The sequence below is a fragment of the Trachurus trachurus genome, assembly GCF_905171665.1.
Source record: "Trachurus trachurus genome assembly, chromosome: 18".
Lineage (NCBI taxonomy): Eukaryota > Metazoa > Chordata > Actinopteri > Carangiformes > Carangidae > Trachurus > Trachurus trachurus.
In genome coordinates this window covers 27,768,828-27,787,101 of record NC_139909.1, presented here as the reverse complement: position 1 = coordinate 27,787,101, position 18,274 = coordinate 27,768,828, and the positions used below count along the sequence as shown (strand labels likewise).

At 41.1% G+C, this 18,274-nt stretch overlaps 1 protein-coding gene across 3 annotated transcripts in view; it reads right to left on the bottom strand.

Annotated features, from left to right (window-relative positions):
* Positions 1-18,274, bottom strand: part of kcnip4a (potassium voltage-gated channel interacting protein 4a) — a gene marked incomplete at its 5' end in the record, with an annotated part of 146,560 nt that overhangs the window by 31,364 nt on the left and 96,922 nt on the right. The window contains one exon of one of the 3 annotated variants that reach the window (XM_083992714.1): positions 14,443-14,542. The exons of the other annotated variants lie outside the window; for them this stretch is intronic. Within the exon in view, the coding sequence (XP_083848840.1) occupies positions 14,443-14,542 (100 nt within the window). Of the gene's footprint in view, positions 1-14,442; positions 14,543-18,274 lie in introns of those variants that run through there. 3 annotated transcript variants of the gene reach the window in all.

Genomic DNA, 18,274 nt, shown 5'->3' with positions numbered 1-18,274 from the left:
CAATATGTCAGTGTTTGTGTTAAAGGAGAATTCCGGTCATTTTTGACCCCTAAATCGTTTTCCTGATGGTCACGTGTTGGGGGGAGCAAAAAACGCCATTAAAATTGATGCAGGCAAACCAGAGTTACAAGTGCTAGCAATAGCGACAACGCTAAACTATGGGGGCAATTCTTTCAACCACAACAAACACTCAAAAAACAATCAAATATCTATGGTACATGACTGGAATCCTTAGAGACACCACTGAACTCATACTGTATAGTGTACAGTATAAAAAGTATAAACTTTGTGTTTTTGCATGTAATCACTCACCTCACAAAAATAAACGGTGGAGCAGTGCAGTGGTAATGCCCATAATATCTCCGACCGTTTATTTTTGTAAAGAACAATCACAACAAGGACAAAGTGTTAGTTTCTGTGGCGGGGAGAGCAGGCGCTCTGTGATGGGATAGTAACGTCTTTCCAGGACGTTTCAGAGTTCCGCTATCTGAGGTGAGTGACTAGTGACTACATGCAAAAACACAAAGTTTATACTGTTTATACTGCACACTATATGAGTTCAGTGGTGTCTCTAAGGATTCCAGTCATGTACCAGATATATTTGACTGTTTTTTGAGTGTTTTTGTGGTTGAAAGAATTGCCCCCATAGTTTAGCATTATGGCTATCCCTAGCGCCGGGTAGCCATGGTGTAACTCCGGTCTGCCTGCATCAATTTTAGTCGCGTTTGTTGCTCCCCCCAACACTGGGTGATCATTAGGAAAATGATTTAGGGGTAAAAAAATGGACGGAATTCTCCTTTAACAACTTGTTCCTCCTGTCCCCATAGTGGCCTAATTATCAACAAGTGGCTTAACTTCCTGACATAAAATCACTAATGTTTGTTGAGGATCTCTTTAAAATCGGCATTACGTGGAGTACAATACATCTCCAATGGCAACATAGGGTCAACATGTGAAACAGAATAAACCATAGTTTCCTGTGTTATTGTAGCATAATAGTACAGTGATCAAAGTAACAAACTCCCAGGAGAAAGACTAGTTGGTTTGGATCAAAGCACCACCAGCTGACACGTAGTGTAGTGTATTGAATATCAGCTGGCTTCACTGTTGGATGCTTCGGCGTGTCCACGGCTACAACATCCAGCTCACAGCAGCGCTGCCAGCATGTGGGCACTGGCGCTACATCAGTGAAGCCTGCAGTCACATCACAAAGCCATTCAAGCCACATGTAACGTTGGCCGGCAGAGGCTTCGCTCGCATGAACAGTAGCCAGTTTCCCCAAAGCCGGAGGGGAAGCATGGCCTCAGGCCTGACTCCAAACAATCCCTGCAGAACTGCTGATTAATAAAACATGCAGGAATTATTGACATATCATAACCTCTCTCCAGCTCAGTGATACTATATCCAACTGATAAATTATTGAAGAAATGAGGGTGACAGAGTGAGACATATGAGAACAAAAAAAAGAGAAGGGTGAGATGTTTTTGTGCCACCGAGCATTCGTCCAACGATTAGAGGAGCCATGATTCTGTCGGAGCTGACAGGTAAATATTACACCAGACATCTTGCTCCATTAATGTCACACAAATTCTGGACAATCGCCACTCTAACATTGTTGCAGCATGGCACAGCTGACAGCTGGGAGCCCTAAAAAAAATTAGCTTTCATGGACCTGATGGACCTGATGTTTAGGAAGGTTTAAATTACACAATGGTTTTGTATTAAAATAAGATATAAATACAGAAGCTGTGGAGTGTTGACATTAGTGTGATGTGAAACAGATTTGAGGGAAAAAGGGCCTTTTAGTGATGCTGGAAGAAGGGCTGTTTACATCATTGATGACTCAGTGATGTGCTCTGTGCTCAATGCTACTGGGAGCTCTACAGTGTTACTGCTTGCTGAATATTTGATTAAAAAGTGCTCTGAAGCTGTAAAACTCTTGTCTGAATACATCACATTAACAAGGCTTTTACCTTTTAAGGATGCTACAGTATTTGCCAAAAAGTAAAATACCTGAATGTACAGTAACTGTGCAGAGATGATCTACACTTAAGCTGTTGTAGTGAGATAAGGCTATGGGGTTAGAGAAACTGCTCATCTTTAAGTCCACATTACTGAAAAGAAAATCTGTCCAATGACAGTGGAAAGAGGCACTTTTTGGACTTTAATGTGGTACTTTTGATATTGCGCTCAGAATAATGATTATATCCTCTCATATTATGTATGCATAGTTCAGTTCTCCTAGAGACGGAGTCAAGCTACCATGACATTTATTGCAGATCTAAACACTTAGGATTGTGTTTGTGCTTCATCTCCTGAGCCGATATAAAAAAGTGTGAGTGCTAAAATACTATGTTATTATTTATTACAAAAATGATCGGTTTCATGGCTAAGAACTTTTGATATGAAGACCACAAACACCCAGTTCCAGCAGACAGCTCTCAGTACCCAAATCTCCACATGCCATCATGTCTTCACTGAAGGGTTTCTCAAAGACCTGGTCCATCCTTTGTAACCTCTGACGGACGGCAGCACTAACTGATCCAAGTCTGAAATGTCAGGCTGCACCGAGGTGTGCTGCGTCTCCATCTCTGTAGTCCCAGCTCCTTATCTGCGTAACCAACAGGATAAGTCTGAGTGACAAGCCTCTGTAGACCGATAGACACTGATCTGGGGACAGATTATGTATTTTTCTCGCTCATCACTGCCACCTGTCTCGCCAGTATTCGCAAGGGGGAGGGGGATCTTATCGCTTCTTGGGAGAGGGGAGGACACGATTAACAGTAGAGGTCAATGAATCAGTCGCGCCATGTTAAAATTAAAAAGTACACAGAAGGAAAAACACTGAAACTCATCTGTTTATATCTAGGGATGCACAATAACATTTTTTTGAAACCGATAACCGATAACTTTCTGCTTCCGAAGGCCGATACGAGCGACGGTCATGTTTCAGGTGACTGACCAGGTTTGCTCGCGCTATTTTTCCCTCCTCGTGGAACTTGCTTGGAACATTTATTACAAACATCCAGCGAACTGTCTTCTTTACCGTCCCAGCGCCTTCAGTTTACAAATGTATGCACGCACGTTGTGCTGCGTTCACGTGTTGACGGGAGTTCCCAGTTCCCGGTTTGCGAGCCGTTCTTCCGACCTTTTTATGATCATATCTCTATGGTTTATGTGTAACATGGCTAATTGGTAAAATACTGTGGATCAGACGTTGATCAAGTCAAGTCGGCAACTGCCAAAATTACATATGACCGAGTTGCGGAGTTGTTTTCCGAAATGAGGGAGTATTCTGGTTGTTGTTGTTTTTTTCAGTCATGAAGTTGTTTTTCCGATTATAGGGAGGCCACTTGAATGCAGCATTCACTGCAGGCCGTTCAGGTCTCATGCAGGAGTGAGAGCAGAGCGCTCTGAGTGAGAGCTCTTGGTAAAAAAACGACCCACACCGCAGTGCTGACAAAAAATATATAGCCTAATAATAATATATAAATTATCGGGCCGATAAGTTTATGATATCGGACGTTTATGATATCGGATGTCATAATTTCCTGATATCGGGCCGATAATTATCGGACCAATATCGTGCATCCCTAGTTATATCCAAACAAGCCCAAAACATCGCCTCTTAACGCTGTAGCTAATGATGAGGATGCTTTAATCCCTCCATACCCTTTAGACTAGAAAGTAAACAGTGTAGCACAGTGAATTGTGATAAAACTAAATAGAGTAGGAGTAATTTGAATGAGCCTTTTCCTGGAAATGCAACACAGCGACAAGGTTTGCTCACCAAAACGACCCACGAGAGCAGAATTTTCATTAAGTATTAGACAAGTGTTATCTTTCATGGGTCTCTGTGAAAGCACGGGACCAGGGGAAGGGGAGAAACTGGCTCTGATGTAACCGTCATCAATCAAAGCCGGGGGCGAAGATGAGATCGTCCCGCTGTTTACAGATCAGCTCGGGGTACAAGTGGGTGATATAATTAGGCGACACCTGCAGCGATTTGCTCAGGCATGCAAAGCGGCATTAGTGTTTGGGTTGTGTTTTCCAAGGCGCATTAAAATGAGCCTGTCATATTTACTGAAGCGGCGCCTGTGAAGGGGAAGGCAATTATGAGCTGTGAACCGGGGCAACCCTCACTGATGCAGCATGTGCAATCAACCGTAGGGTGCCATGGGGTGACTCTGATACTGAGGACTTACTTCATGGACTCTGCATAACACCGGCTCACTCTACCAGCTGTGTGTGTATATGTATGTATTTACAGGTATTTGAAAGGTTCAGCCCTTGAACCTCGATGTACACACACACACACAAATGGAAAGACAAAGTCTCAACAACTTTGTATGGGAACTGATGATCACCTGTCACTCAGACCATCAAATGTTGAGTTATAAAAGTATCCTCATTGAAGTACATTATGAGCAAAAAAAGAGAAAAGAAACATTATCAGTTACTGGCTTCTCACTCGTGACAGTTTGCTGCTTGTCTTTCTGTTACATGAAAGTAAAGTGAATATTTGTTGGTTTTTGACATTTAGTCAGAAAGAGTAATCATCTGAAGATGTGACTTTTAGAAAATGATGAAAGGCGAATGGTAATGGTAAAAATGGATGGAAAAAAACCAAAGAAGGTTCTCACCTCAGTTTTACAGTCCATGTTTACAAAAAAGTTTGATCCCTAAAAGATGCTGAGAGAGCTGAGAGGAGACTGCCTTGTACCTGTGCCAAATTTGACTGGAAGAGGAACCAAATAATTAGAACTATACTGTATGCTGCAGGATGTGCTGTAACTGGCAAACACATTCTTATTCTAATTAAATTTAGACAACAGCCTGGAGGTGATTAATGAAGCTGCTTTGTACATTGTTAAACTCTTTGCTTAATAAGGTTTGTGTTGTATCTTGTGTAAATTATAGTGAAGGTCCAACACAGACTCTTTGTATTTTTCCTTTTTTTTCCCTTGGTAAAAGCCATTCACTTCCACAAGACATCCCAGCTCTCTCTCCACTGCAAGACCACAAGATTGTTTTCAACATCCCAATTCACTCCAGACGATTAACTACAGTGTAAAAGGGAAAAGCCAATGGCATTGTCCCCAAATGGACAGTAGCTCAGAGCTCAGGGCAGTGTGCTGCAGCTGATAACATTGACCTGCATCTCTTCACGTCCTGGCTGCATTAGCTCTGTTTCGGCCATGTGACAGCTCGCAGTGGACGGCATGTAGTGGTAAAGAGTAGGGCATGTTGCCTTTGTACAGCCAGACTCATCCCATTTATGGCACGCTACACTTTGGCGTCTAGGTGCCAGTCAAACTGAACTTCAAGTGCAAAGGTCAATGGAAGATTATGCATTAGCAGGAACAGTAAAAATGAGAAAAAAACAAGGGGGGACATAAAATGGCAGACAGAATACAAGACGACTGGAGCCGCTGTCCAGAGGATGAGATACGGCAAACACAGGTCATCAGCAGAGAGGAGCTGCTCAGATGAAATCAATACATGTGCTTATTTCTTGAAGGAATCGTAAATGTGGGTATGAAATTGCTGAAGCGCTATGAGAGAGTTAAAGAGCTTCTGCTTGGTTCACATGAGAACAATGGAAAAGTCTGAGTCTGATGAGTGTTTACTAAAAGAATACATTTAAATATACAGTTAGAGATGGAGTGCAGACACCAGCCATCTATTAAAGCATACAGTACAGTACCTTGGCCAATTTCCAGACTTATTAAAAACATACATCATGTTAACATCCAGAGTATTAGCAAACCACACAGAGCGGTTTGACAGGTCAGGTTGGGCTGCTGTTCTGTTTCACTTTGGTGTGTAAAGCTGTTAAAGGGATAGTTCACCCAAAATTCAAATTTCACTCATTATCTACTCACCCTCATGTCAACTAAGAGCTGTGAGAATTTCCAGAGTCCTCCGTGCCTTCTCTGAGTTACGGGGGGGTCCGCACAGCAGTATTTGTCCATATAATGGTTGTGAATGGATACCAACTTTCTTCGTTCCAAAAAGACACTCCAAAAAACATCCAAATACCTCCATACTGCTCGTCTGTAATGCCCCTCTTGTATTGAAGCCCCGACATGAGAAACTGTTCCGCCGGTCAGTGCAAATCACGAGAAATTTACACTGACACAGGAAGAACAGTGAACCGAGACACTGGGAGCTTCCACTACAAACAAGCTTAAATAGACTTATTTAATTTTTTTCGGAACAATTTCTCATGTCGGGGCTTCAATACAAGAGGGGCATTACAGACGAGCACTATGGAGGTATTTGGATGTTTTTTGGAGTGTCTTTTTGGAACGAAGAAAGTTGGTATCCATTCACAACCATTATATGGACAAATACTGCTGTGCGGACCCCCCCGTAACTCAGAGAAGGCACGGAGGACTCTGAAAATTCTCACAGCTCTTAGTCGACATGAGGGTGAGTAGATAATGAGTGAAATTTGAATTTTGGGTGAACTATCCCTTTAACTCATGTAAACTGGCAGTACTGCATGCTGTGGGGTGAACCTGATCCTCTGCTTTACTGTATCCTAATTCACAATTTAAAAAGGATGAAAACTGTTTACTTTCATCCTCCAAGCCAGAATAAACAGAAAACTCATAAAGTCCATAATGAAAAAAAAAAGATTTGCATCAAGTGGACTCATCCACTTCATATCCTGAGCCGGGGCATTCCTGAGGCAACCTTTGGTGTAGGTCTTAATATTCTCCATCTACTAAATATTCTGGTATTAAGCAATGCTTCATTCCTAGTTAATTGTGTGGAGACATCCCCTGCCATAACGGTATTAAATCAGAGAAAATCATTTTGTGGAATTGTATGGTTCACAGATCAGATATCAGTTAGCAGCAGAGCAGGCACTAAACTAAAGTACTAGATTAAAGTTGTAATGACCCTGAAGAGAAACACAGAGAATTAAAAGGTAAATCACGCACACACACACATACACACACACCACGACTTCATATCATGTAAGTTCAATAACGCATCTGAGGTCATAGGCTATAGCAGAGGCAGCAAGTTATTGTCCAATAATTATGATAAATGAAATTCACATTTCACCCTGTCTAAACAGTATTCATCATGAACATATGGATCTACAGCCTAATAGCACCAGTTAAATAACACAGGAGACAGTTATGCCAAACCTAGCACCAATAAGCCGCACCATATTTTTTGTGTGGCACACAATCAGACAGTGTTATATTGAGAGGTGGCAAAATGATGTGTGAGGATTTTGTACAAATGCAGAAACTGAGAGAACAACAACAACATTCAAAATTCAGTTAATCCACATTTTCCATGAGCTCATTCTCAATGGCACTCAAACAAAAACCAAGTACTTTAAGGGATTAAAAGAACTCATGATGATTGTAATTGGACTTTTCCATTTTCAAGCATGAGATCACCTGACCCAGACAGTAGAGATGTGAATGTTCATTGGAGCAGGAAAGCCAAACAGACTCTACTAACGTTCAATATGTAAACAGGCTGAGGTTGAGGATGAAGCAGAAGGTTAAAAGCTTTTGTAGTTTCAAGTGTTCACTTGCACAACAGTGTGTTGTTGTTTCCCTATAGTTGTTACAAAGGCTGTTAAATTATTCGTTAGCTTATGTATGCAGTGGCCTTGAAATTACCTTCACTAAATGCAAAGTACGAGAGTTTACATGGTGCTATTGATTGGACAGGTTCCCTAATCAACACTGTGGCTCTACAGTACTTCACTGTATAAAGCTCTGCACTTCCAATTCAAGTCATTCTCAAACTAACTAGAAGACAAGAGTGAGACCGGAAAACAAATTACGGCTCTATAGACGTGGATGCTGAAAATCACTCACTGGCAGCTCCTTATAATGGCTGTGATTGATGAGAGAGTAAAGCTAATGCCTTTGGAAAACCACACTTCCAATGTTTAATTCAGTAAAAGCAACAATATGCCTGCAAAACCCGCCCGAGACCAAACAAGCTTTTATTAGAATATATAATCAATTGGAGACTTTTTAATACCTTTGCTGAGTAATATCCAACTAATTTGTTTAGGATGTAAAAAGCGGGCAATAAGGAGAACATTAGCAATGCTAACGTGAGTGGATCACATCATAGACATATTTAATAAAAGAGACAAATGGGTTTGATTTCTAACTCGAGAGATGAATGAACACACTATTCAATAAGAGAGCGGCATTTATCAACTTTATTCAACCTGCCACCTTCAAATAATGACTTTCCTGTTATTTTATCATTTCTACATATTTTGCCACTAATAAAAGCTGAAATATAATTGCCCCATCATTCCTGTAATAGCTCCGATAATGTGCACTGTGGAAGGCTGTGTCGTCTTCGACCTGTGGATTAATTCTTGTCGAAATATACAGCCAGATATAGATGGACCAGACTTCACTTGTCAAACAAATGTCTATATAAAGTAGACATGTAGACCAGCTCAGAGAATCCATTTACCCCTCTAGTCACTAGATTAGATTAGATTTGCTCTTTGCTTTCAACAAACATGCAACATGTTGGTTATTTTACTTTACGATTCCTGAAGCGGTCCTCTTTGATTTTCTATTGCTCTTTGTGGAGGATTTTCCTTGCATGTGTTGCCTTATTATATCTGGTTGTAAATATATATTGTTCCGCAATTTAAAATGAATTGGTAGATTTATTGCACAGTTAAATGACTCCTGAATGATCTAACATGCGTAATTGTCAGAGAGTTGCTGAAGTCTGAGCAGGATTTATCTACACAGGGCTGCTGTTCATTTAGTTTCTCCTAGTGGTTGTCAAAAGGTGATTTTAAAGAATGGCTGTGGTTATGTTATGTTACCTCTCCACTGCAACGCCAGAGCAGCAGGCTGACGGTGAGCTTTGGTGCCCTCTGCTGGTGTACGTATGCCAACTCTCACATGGGCCTCACTGAAACAATGTTGCATGGTGCTAATAAGATTAAGAGGTGTTTATGTTACATATAAATATTTGAATATGTTGTTCATGAAAATAAGAGAACGTAAAACATGCACAAAATTAATTAAAACATTTGTAAAAGGCAACATCATGGCAGCTGGCCTGCCAAAGATTTAGGTACTACCACCACTACCACTGTACAGTATACTCTACTGCAACTATATGTCATGATGCATGTGCATGCAATAAAACACCCTCTTAGTAAACAGTATTATTACACATTATTATTATGCATTCACATTAGAATTATTATATATTTCATTCCTTTATCACAGAGAGCACATGGTTTGGAAGCATAAAGAAAAGGCCTTTGTTCAGTGCATCACATATGTTAGAACTGGGTTCATTTATATCTTTTGCTCACTTTACAGTTCCCTCCTTAATAACAAAAACATTTACCATGATGAACAGCTTTATATGAGCAATGTACCACACACACTAGGGAGTCCAGGAGACAGAATGTATAGCTTGGCCTTATCCCTGAACACAGAGCAGCTGCTTCAGCTGGGATTTATAGTATGTAGTAGCTGTAACAATGGGAGGATAATGTGCTACAGCCATGTCTTTGGATTTACTGTAGCTCTACAAACACATTAACATGCAGTAAGTGGACCAGGTGGCTCCACTTAGGGGAGAGGCTTTGCACTGTGTGAAAGTTGGATACAAAACACTGCTCGGCTCCACCGGGTTTATGCTGCCACTGGCGTGTGGGATGAATTGTCCTTTTGGAGAATGGGATCTAAAAAATGTAATGTAGCATGATTTTTACTCAGTGTGGCGATGATTTTACCAAACAAGATATGATGTCACAAAGCGCGTTGGATCATAGTTGATGTACTGTCTTTTAGAGGCTGAATCAGAATTGGCCTGAAATCAGCTGTTGAATTCTACAATGAGCTCTTTGCACAGCCCCACTACTTCCTGAATTTAAAGCAGAAGTAAGTGGAATGTTTGTGTTAAAGGGATAGTTCAACATTTTGGCAAATTGGCCCATTGCCATAATTGCTATAGTCATAGCAGTAGGTTCGTTACCTTTAATTGTAGGTGTAAGCTATTTTTAGTACAGCGGAGCGCAGCAGCAAGCTGCTCAGAGCTACGCTATGGAGGCTAAGGGAATTTCTTGGTTTCCCTCATCAAACTCATCAAATACAAAATCCCAAAACTCCACAGCGCTTTTGTAGACAAGTTGTGAGCTGCACAACCACCACGCTATGAGATAATGACGGAACGATACGAAACGGAGCCGTTTTCGAGGTAAATTCATACAAAACCGCTGATGCGCGTTGCGTTCAGGGACAGTTTTTCAGCAAGCAGTCTCCGTATTTACCCTGTATTTACCTCGAAAACGGCTCCGTTTCGTATCGTTCCGTCATGATCTCATAGCGTGGTGGTTGTGCAGGTCACAACTTGTCTACAAAAGCGCTGTGGAGTTTTGGGATGTTGAATTTGATGAGTTTAATGAGGGAAACCAAGAAATTCCATTAGCCTCCATAGCGTAGCTCTGAGCAGCCAGCTGCTGCGCTCCGCCGTACTGAAAATAGCTTACACCTACAATTAAAGGTAATGAACCTACTGCTATGACTATAGCGATTATGGCAATGGGCCAATTTGCCAAAATGTTGAACTATCCCTTTAATATAATGGTGCGTTCCAGGCAGGCTTTTTAACCCGGAAGTCACGACTTCAAGTCACCAGTTACGAGTTTGTAGCGTTCCAGGCAAGTTACGAGTTCTAGTACGAGTTCACAGGTGGGACGTTACGAGTTTGACTGTACGTTCTAATGGGTAACCATAGGAACAGGTCGGAAAAACACGAGTTACGGGTTGCCTGGAACGCACCATAAGTCTTAAATAGTTATATCTTCCGACAGCAATCACTTATATCCACCTTTTTCCGAACGTCAAAAACGTAAGCCTGTTTTGCCGGTTTTGCTCTTCCGGTGGAATTTTATGTTTACGTTTCCATGGTTTCGGTAGTCGCGGTAAATGCATGGATTTCTTTTGTTTTTTTCTCAATGAAAATCTGCAAAACGCATGGATCATCACAGTGGATATCACAAAAATTGACATCCGTGTTAAAAGCCAGCGTTAATAGATCCATGCATTTACCGCAACTATGACAACGACTGAAAACCATGGAAACGTAAACGTACAATTCCACCAAACCGGCAAAACCGGCTTCCGGGTTTGACCATAGATGACGTTCGGAAACTTGTGGATAGAGTGTTTGGTCTGAAACACGGGTCTGTCAGTCACTCTGCTCTGCTGTAAGCCGAGGAGAAAACTTTCCTTGTATCCTACAACCTTACAACGGCATAAAGGGGCAGTCCTCTCTGTGTGTGCAGCCAAGGGATGCGCGTGAATGTGGTGACGTAGGGACGAGGGCGGGGACTGCTAACTCCATCTGCTGACAGGAAGTTAGCCAAAACCACCGGATCTCTTACTTCTGCTTTAAGGCTGCTACTTTATTTCCTGTCTTACATTATTGGACAAACTGATTAATCCAGGTGTGTCTAAAACAAGTAGTCACAATGGTCAGACACCTGGATTAATCAGTTTGTCCAATAATATAAGACAGGAAATAAAGGAGCTGCCGTAAGTTCAGGAATTAGTGGAGCTGTGCATAGAGCCTGTTCCAAATGGTTTTGACCATTGGGAACAGGGTGGTTTATAATGAAGTCCTGTCTGATGAGTGCTACACCTTCAGGAGGGAAGTGGTTTACAAAACGCTTGGCGTATCAACAGCCTCTCGTCAGCTGTCACGTCCCCGTGTGCTGGTGGCACGCCGCTGTCACTCACTGTCACGCCACTACACAGAGACTGAAAAGAGACGTTTCAGTCCAGCTGCGTTGCAAGTCTATTTTTAACCACAAGCCGTCAAGTGGGAGAGTACCACTGAGTAATGAGCAGCTCTACAAATTTCTGTTTTATTTTTTTGCTTGTTGGAGTAGTTTTGGGGAAAAAAAATCTATTTTCATTAACATACAATAAAAAGCCTCAAAGAGGAACTCATCCTCCATTGTCCTTTTAAACATCCCTGTTAATAGGCTACTTAACTTGAATATTTTTAAAACTCCAGTCACTTAAACTCTAAAAAGCAGGCACTACACTCTCTGTTGTTACAGACAGTTTGAAGGGCAGTGCTCAGAGTGAATACTGAGTGCTGTGGGACTGGGAACAGAAAAACACAGTTTCCATGGCTGACAGAACATGTTTTTTGAAAAGTCTTCTACAAATACAGAAGTATTTACTGTAGCCCAGCATGCAGGAACATTAAACATGCAACATGTCACTTCAAATCAGCAGGCATGTGGACGCCATCATCACTCTCCTTACAATCTCAAAAAACAAATTAATAACAATAATTAAGCTCTTTCCTTTTTCACTTATTTTCACTGTTCAGGTTAGAATTAATTGGTAATTCAAATAGGCACATGGCATTCATTTATAATAGCCTGCGTGTTTAATCAGAATGGTGATTGTAATGGACTTACTCGGGGCTGATTTAAAAATTAGAAGGCAAAGTTCAGAAATGCCAGAGATCAATCATCAGGTTTTTAATATGAGGTAATTTAGGATTTAATCAAGATTTTTCCCCATGAGTCCTGACTGAATTTTTTTTTTTTGGCATTGTCAATTACTTTTTAAAACATCTTTCATGTTTGACATTGTGGCATAGAAAAAATAATGTGGGACATGACATGACATGAGTTCTAACTTTTAAAATGACAAGACATCGCACATGCTGCTGATACAAAAACAGACCATCACAACTACAAACCAACTGCGCATGTCTCAGTTTGTCCTCACACAAACTGCAAGGACCAAAAGTGGCTTCTGTGGGACTTTCACAACCGCACGTGTGAATGTGATCCTCGCTGTTTGCATGTTTTCAGTGGGCGTTTTCATCCAAATACTGCTTTGGAAAACAACATTACAGCATTCATGACAGTAAAAAAACAAAAAGGAGCTGAGTCGAAGGAAAAAAAAACATTCATAAACCTATTCGATTGATTAAACATTATATATTAAATAAATTGCCAAACTAGCAACACCAACACTAAACAGGTTGGAATGAAACGAAAGATTTTTTTGTTTGCCTCTCACTTGTGAAAGCTCAGCCATAAGGCAAACAGCCTAACAGTCTGTACAGTAAGTAGAGCATATAAATAACAGGTGGTCTCCAGCGCCTCAGAGACCCAACTCCTGAATATTAGATTCACACTTTCGTGGGGAAGAATCAGTATGACACCTTGACACGTCTCCAGTGGGCACAGGTTCAACCTTTGTTCTCTAAGCTACACGAGAAAAAAAAAACATGGAGAAGAAAGTGAAAACCAAAACAGCATTTCATCATGAAGAAGCTTCTGCCATGTCTTTCACAGCAACAGTGCAGTTATTTGAACACAGATCACGTCACTGCCTAGGACAGATGTATAATAACCTAACCAACTTCTTCATCACCAGATAGAACTTTTTCTTCGCTCTTTCATTACGACAAACTCATTAACAAAAGATGATTTCCACAGGGACTCAGTCTCATTTTGATTTCACCCTTTTCATTCCAAGAAAAACAAGAGAAAAGGCGATGCCATCACGGCTCTCTGCAGCTCTCGCTGGTTAAGATCCAGGTTCTCAAGGATCCAGATGCTGCACAGTCACATCCAGTCAAAAACTAAACCAACCCACAGATGATGCTCAATCAATGATGGCAATCACATCTAAACTATAACCATGAGAGCAACAGAAAGTGTTGAGCCTATAGATGTTAAATAAAAGCTTGAAATGATTTGAAGATGCAGTAAAAAGTTGAAAACAAAAGCACTGAAAGCTTAGTGTTAGACTTTACCATTTGGCCATATGTGCAGTGCATGACTCATCATGATAGTTGAGCCAATTAGTGGCTAAGTCAGGTGAATCATGCAGAGATGCAACACATCAAATTAAAACAGATTCAAGGACAAACTCTGCTGAAGACTTCGGTTTGATGAGTGTCAGACTGAAAGTTAACATGACAACAACTGAGGACACACACAAGAAGCCAAAATGTTTTTGCAATAAAAACATCTACATACATGGAGAAGGAGCTGTAACATTTTATCTTGCATCACTTTTAAAGCTTTTGTCCTTTAGAACTTGATGTATATTTTGCAAAAGGAGTTTGAGTTGTAGTTTCTATTGCTGGAGTTGTACACCGCTCACACTCCAAGCAGGAAAATAGAAAGATGAGAGCAACAGATGGAAGCTCTGAATCATGATAAACACCTCAAGAAGCACTTTTCCCAAACACGTTTCTAACACAAATAAATGACGGATGATAACTTCACAACAGAAGCTTCAGACAAACTCACAGTCCCAACAGACTACATGCTTTACACCGCTGCAGCAGCAACAACAAGTGGCCCAAAGAAATCTTTTCCAGACATGAATGGAGTTTGTCCTTTTTTTTTTTTTTTCTTACCGTCATAGCCGACTTCTAACAAACCAAACTGCTCCAGCACCTTCACAAAGAGAACCACAACCACCAGCACAGCAATCATCTCCAGTCCCTCCAAGTTCATAGTCAACATGTCGGCCGGGTCACAGGCTGCCCATGGCGCACCACGCAGAGCTCAGCGAGCGGCACTGTCTGCAGGCCATTTAACTCCACTTAGGAGCCGTGCATGTCTGGCTCTGATGAGAGACCGCTACAAGTCAGGGAGGGAGGGAGGGAAGGAGGGAGGGGGAGAAGAGGTGTGGAAGAGAAGAGGAGGGGGGGGGGTGTCAAGGATAAAGACGAGGGGGCGTGAGGAGAGAATGGAAAAAACAGGCGAGGAGTAGAAAAAGGGGAGAGAGAGGGGATGAACCTGAGCATAGTGACAAAGAGAAGGAGAAATGATGGACAGAATGTGAAAACGAAGAGAATGAGATAGTCATGGTGGTGATGCACCAGTTGCTGTGGGATACCGAGTGCCGTTTGGGTTTGGATGTGTGCAAAGGTCAAAAGCATTCAAGTGATGATTTTTTTTTTTTTTTTGCTAACAAAGACAAGGATCACGACAGAAAAGCTTCAGTCACCAGCACATTTCTACATAGAGTGTCATTAGTGTGCAGAGGCCAGTGCTTACAACAGAAATGTTTGATTTCTCACAGATTTGAACAATATGCAAATGAATTAAATTGGTTTTATTATACTGGGTGCTACTGTAACTTTCAAAATAGACCAAAAAGGAGCTGCTTTGTCCTGTGGACACTTGAATTCTCAGGGGAGTTTGACAGAGCGGCTCATTAAGTTTATCTTATCTATTCCATGTATGTTCAATAAAAATAGTGTAAGTCATTGTCTGTGTTGAGGCATTTCATTCTGTGACATTTATTACTAGGGCTATCTGGGCCTGCCGAGCCAATCACGTGTCAAAAGCCTCTGGTGAGTTAACAGACGACAAGGCGGACATGAATAACCATATCTATAATGACTCTACGCTTCTTCGAAGTTTATCCACCAACATTAAATATGGGTCAGGTTATTGCAAACTTCTGAATAACACAATTTAAAAAAATCCTTAGGGAAACAACATCCTGTATACCTTTTACTTTTTCATGTCTGTTATATTAAACATTACTCTTCATTAGGACACTGGCACCTGCAAGATGATTACAGAGGGGCTTATCAGATACAGAAGTTGCATTAATTAGAGTTCACATTATTTATGGATTTTATGTTTTTGCAGTAGTAAATTATAGATGGTTTTCATTTTACCCATGACAGATTCCATGTTTCATGAAACATATTAGGAGGCAATTTTATTTCACACAATATACTAGTATAATACACACAAAAATTTATGTATAGTCCATAGTCCATATAAAATATTTGCAGATGTGAATCAAAAGTGTCTGAGCCTTGCATCCTCTCTGTAGCTGTGTGCCAGGCTGAACAGAGAACCTGTGAAGAGATAATATCCCTCATATTATCTCTGTGATTCCAAGAGAAGAAAAGGAAGGTTGAATATGGCTGGAAACACAGCTCATCACAAACACCGACTTCTCTCTCTGAATAATAGCAGAAAATTATAGTTAAATCGCTGGAGTCATTTCACCGACAGCAAGAACACCTTGCAATTCCCACCAAAGCCAGTGATGCGAAAAGATTTCCAATACGTGCCACCTTTTCAATATTTACTCTGTTAAAGAACTAATAACAGGTGTGATTGAGTTGAGACTCAACAAAGAAGCTGTGGGCTGAGACTCATCAGTGCTAAATGTCAGCTCGAGGAAGAACCAGCGCGTGTGACCTCACCATCACCTGGACTTTAAATAAAGCAGAAAGGAGCGAGGGAGAGGTCAGAGGGAGAAAGACAACACGGCTCAGAAGAAAGGACTCGAGGTCGCCGGTGGAAATGTGCCTGCGGTCAGCAGCTGGAGACAAAGGAAGAGAATTCATCAAGTGTCTCCCGAGTCTCTCTGGAGATAATGGCAGTTTTTTTTATTTTGCAATAAACATTATGGATACGATAAGGTTATTCCAGCTATGACATTTCGGCACAATTCCTATAGATCTTTAAAGCAGGTGTTTCCAAGCATAGACTCCTGACAGCCGGCTGCCAAAAAGAGATACAAAGGAGCTTTTTGCTTCTATCAGATTTTCAAAATGAGCCCAAAAAAAAAAAAAAGCAAATCATTTCTTTCATGTGGAACAACATCCAACAAAACCCAGTACAAAAAGACAGGAAGATGATCATTCCAAGATGCTCTTTCGGATGCTTATCATGAAAAAGTGACAATGTAGTTTCTAATTAAAAGCTGTGCCAGAGAAAAGGGTCCCTGCAGACCCCCTCAGGGATGGAACTGATCCCACATTCATCTCCACAGCCCGGCAGCTCAAAGGGAATTGTTAGGAGAGCGATTTACCATGGAAACAACCTCTGTGCCGTGTATGCTACTGGGCAGCTCATTTAGCCCACTATCAGTTTCTTTTCTTTATTTGTGGCAGCTGAGCAAGAGCCAAATATAGCTCCTGAGCCCCAAGTGTGTGTGTGTGTGTGTGTGAGCTGTCTTTGGACAAGACAGGACAGGCAACTGTGTGGGAGGCTCTCAGGGATCTAGGGGTTGTAAAGGTGAAAAGAAGGTGTGACAGAAGTCTCCCTGGTAAAAGATTCAGCAGACAGAGAGAAAAACAGCTACTGTGTGGTTTGGTTTTACTTTCAAATGATAGCTTTTTTCTGTGTCTGTATTTTTTAAACACCAATATCCAAACATAACCTAATCTAAAAAAAGACAAAAAACTTCCAACATCTGCTCTCCAATCACCTCAGAACTTTGCATAGGGTGTAATCAACGCTCTTGATGGATGGTAATGAAAATAATCAAGGCCTGTGCGTGTCATCAGCACACACAGTATGCTGTATCAATCAGTGTGTGATTGGTAATGAAGGTAATTGCCAGTGTGGAGCATTGTGGTGTTTTGGTTGAAGCTGAGAGCGTGCACTCTACTGTAGGTCACACAACCACGGCAGCAGCACCTGCAAACCTCCAAACAGGAGTCAACCATGACAGTCCAACAATGGAATAACTTCCTCTGGGGCGTCGTTTAGGCTACAGGCTACAGCCGGCCCCATATCGAATCCCGACTCGGGCGGCCCTTTGCTGCACATCATTGCCCCTCTCTCTGCCTCCCTATTTCCTGTCTCTCGCTACTACACTATCGATTAAAGGCAAAAGCCCAATAAATATAAAAAGAAGGGAAAGAGAAGGGGAAAAAAGAGAGATTTGTTCTGTTTTATTTATTTAACTTTTCTCTTTGATTGGCTGCTGATATTTATTTTTTTCAGCTTCTCTTGTTTTTCTCTTTTTTTCTTTCAATACATTTATTTACTTTTTTGGCTGCTGTGTCCTTCCTGTCTTGTGCTGTGTCATGTCTTCATGTTTGTCACTTGTACTGCACAATAAAAAAAAAAAAAAAAAAAAAAAAAAAAATTAAACAATTGTTGGACAGTAACAGGCTTTCAACACGTGTGTAACACTATAGTCAAGAGGTTGCAGTGTTTGAAATCTATGAGTCTGGTTTCCCATATGTGTGTTGTATTATCCAGACTTCTTGTGTTGAATAAGGAGAATCGTTGAAAATACAAACACAACAACACTCAGGAGGTGAGCACAGAGAGAAGCATCCAGAAAAAGACAGTATAGTCATATAAAGGTGTTTTCCTGTTGACCTGCCAGCTCTCACACTGTCCAGACGGAAAAGTAAACTTCAAACATGATGACAACATGTTACACTGAAATACAAAAATGTTGCATTCCAACTTTCCATC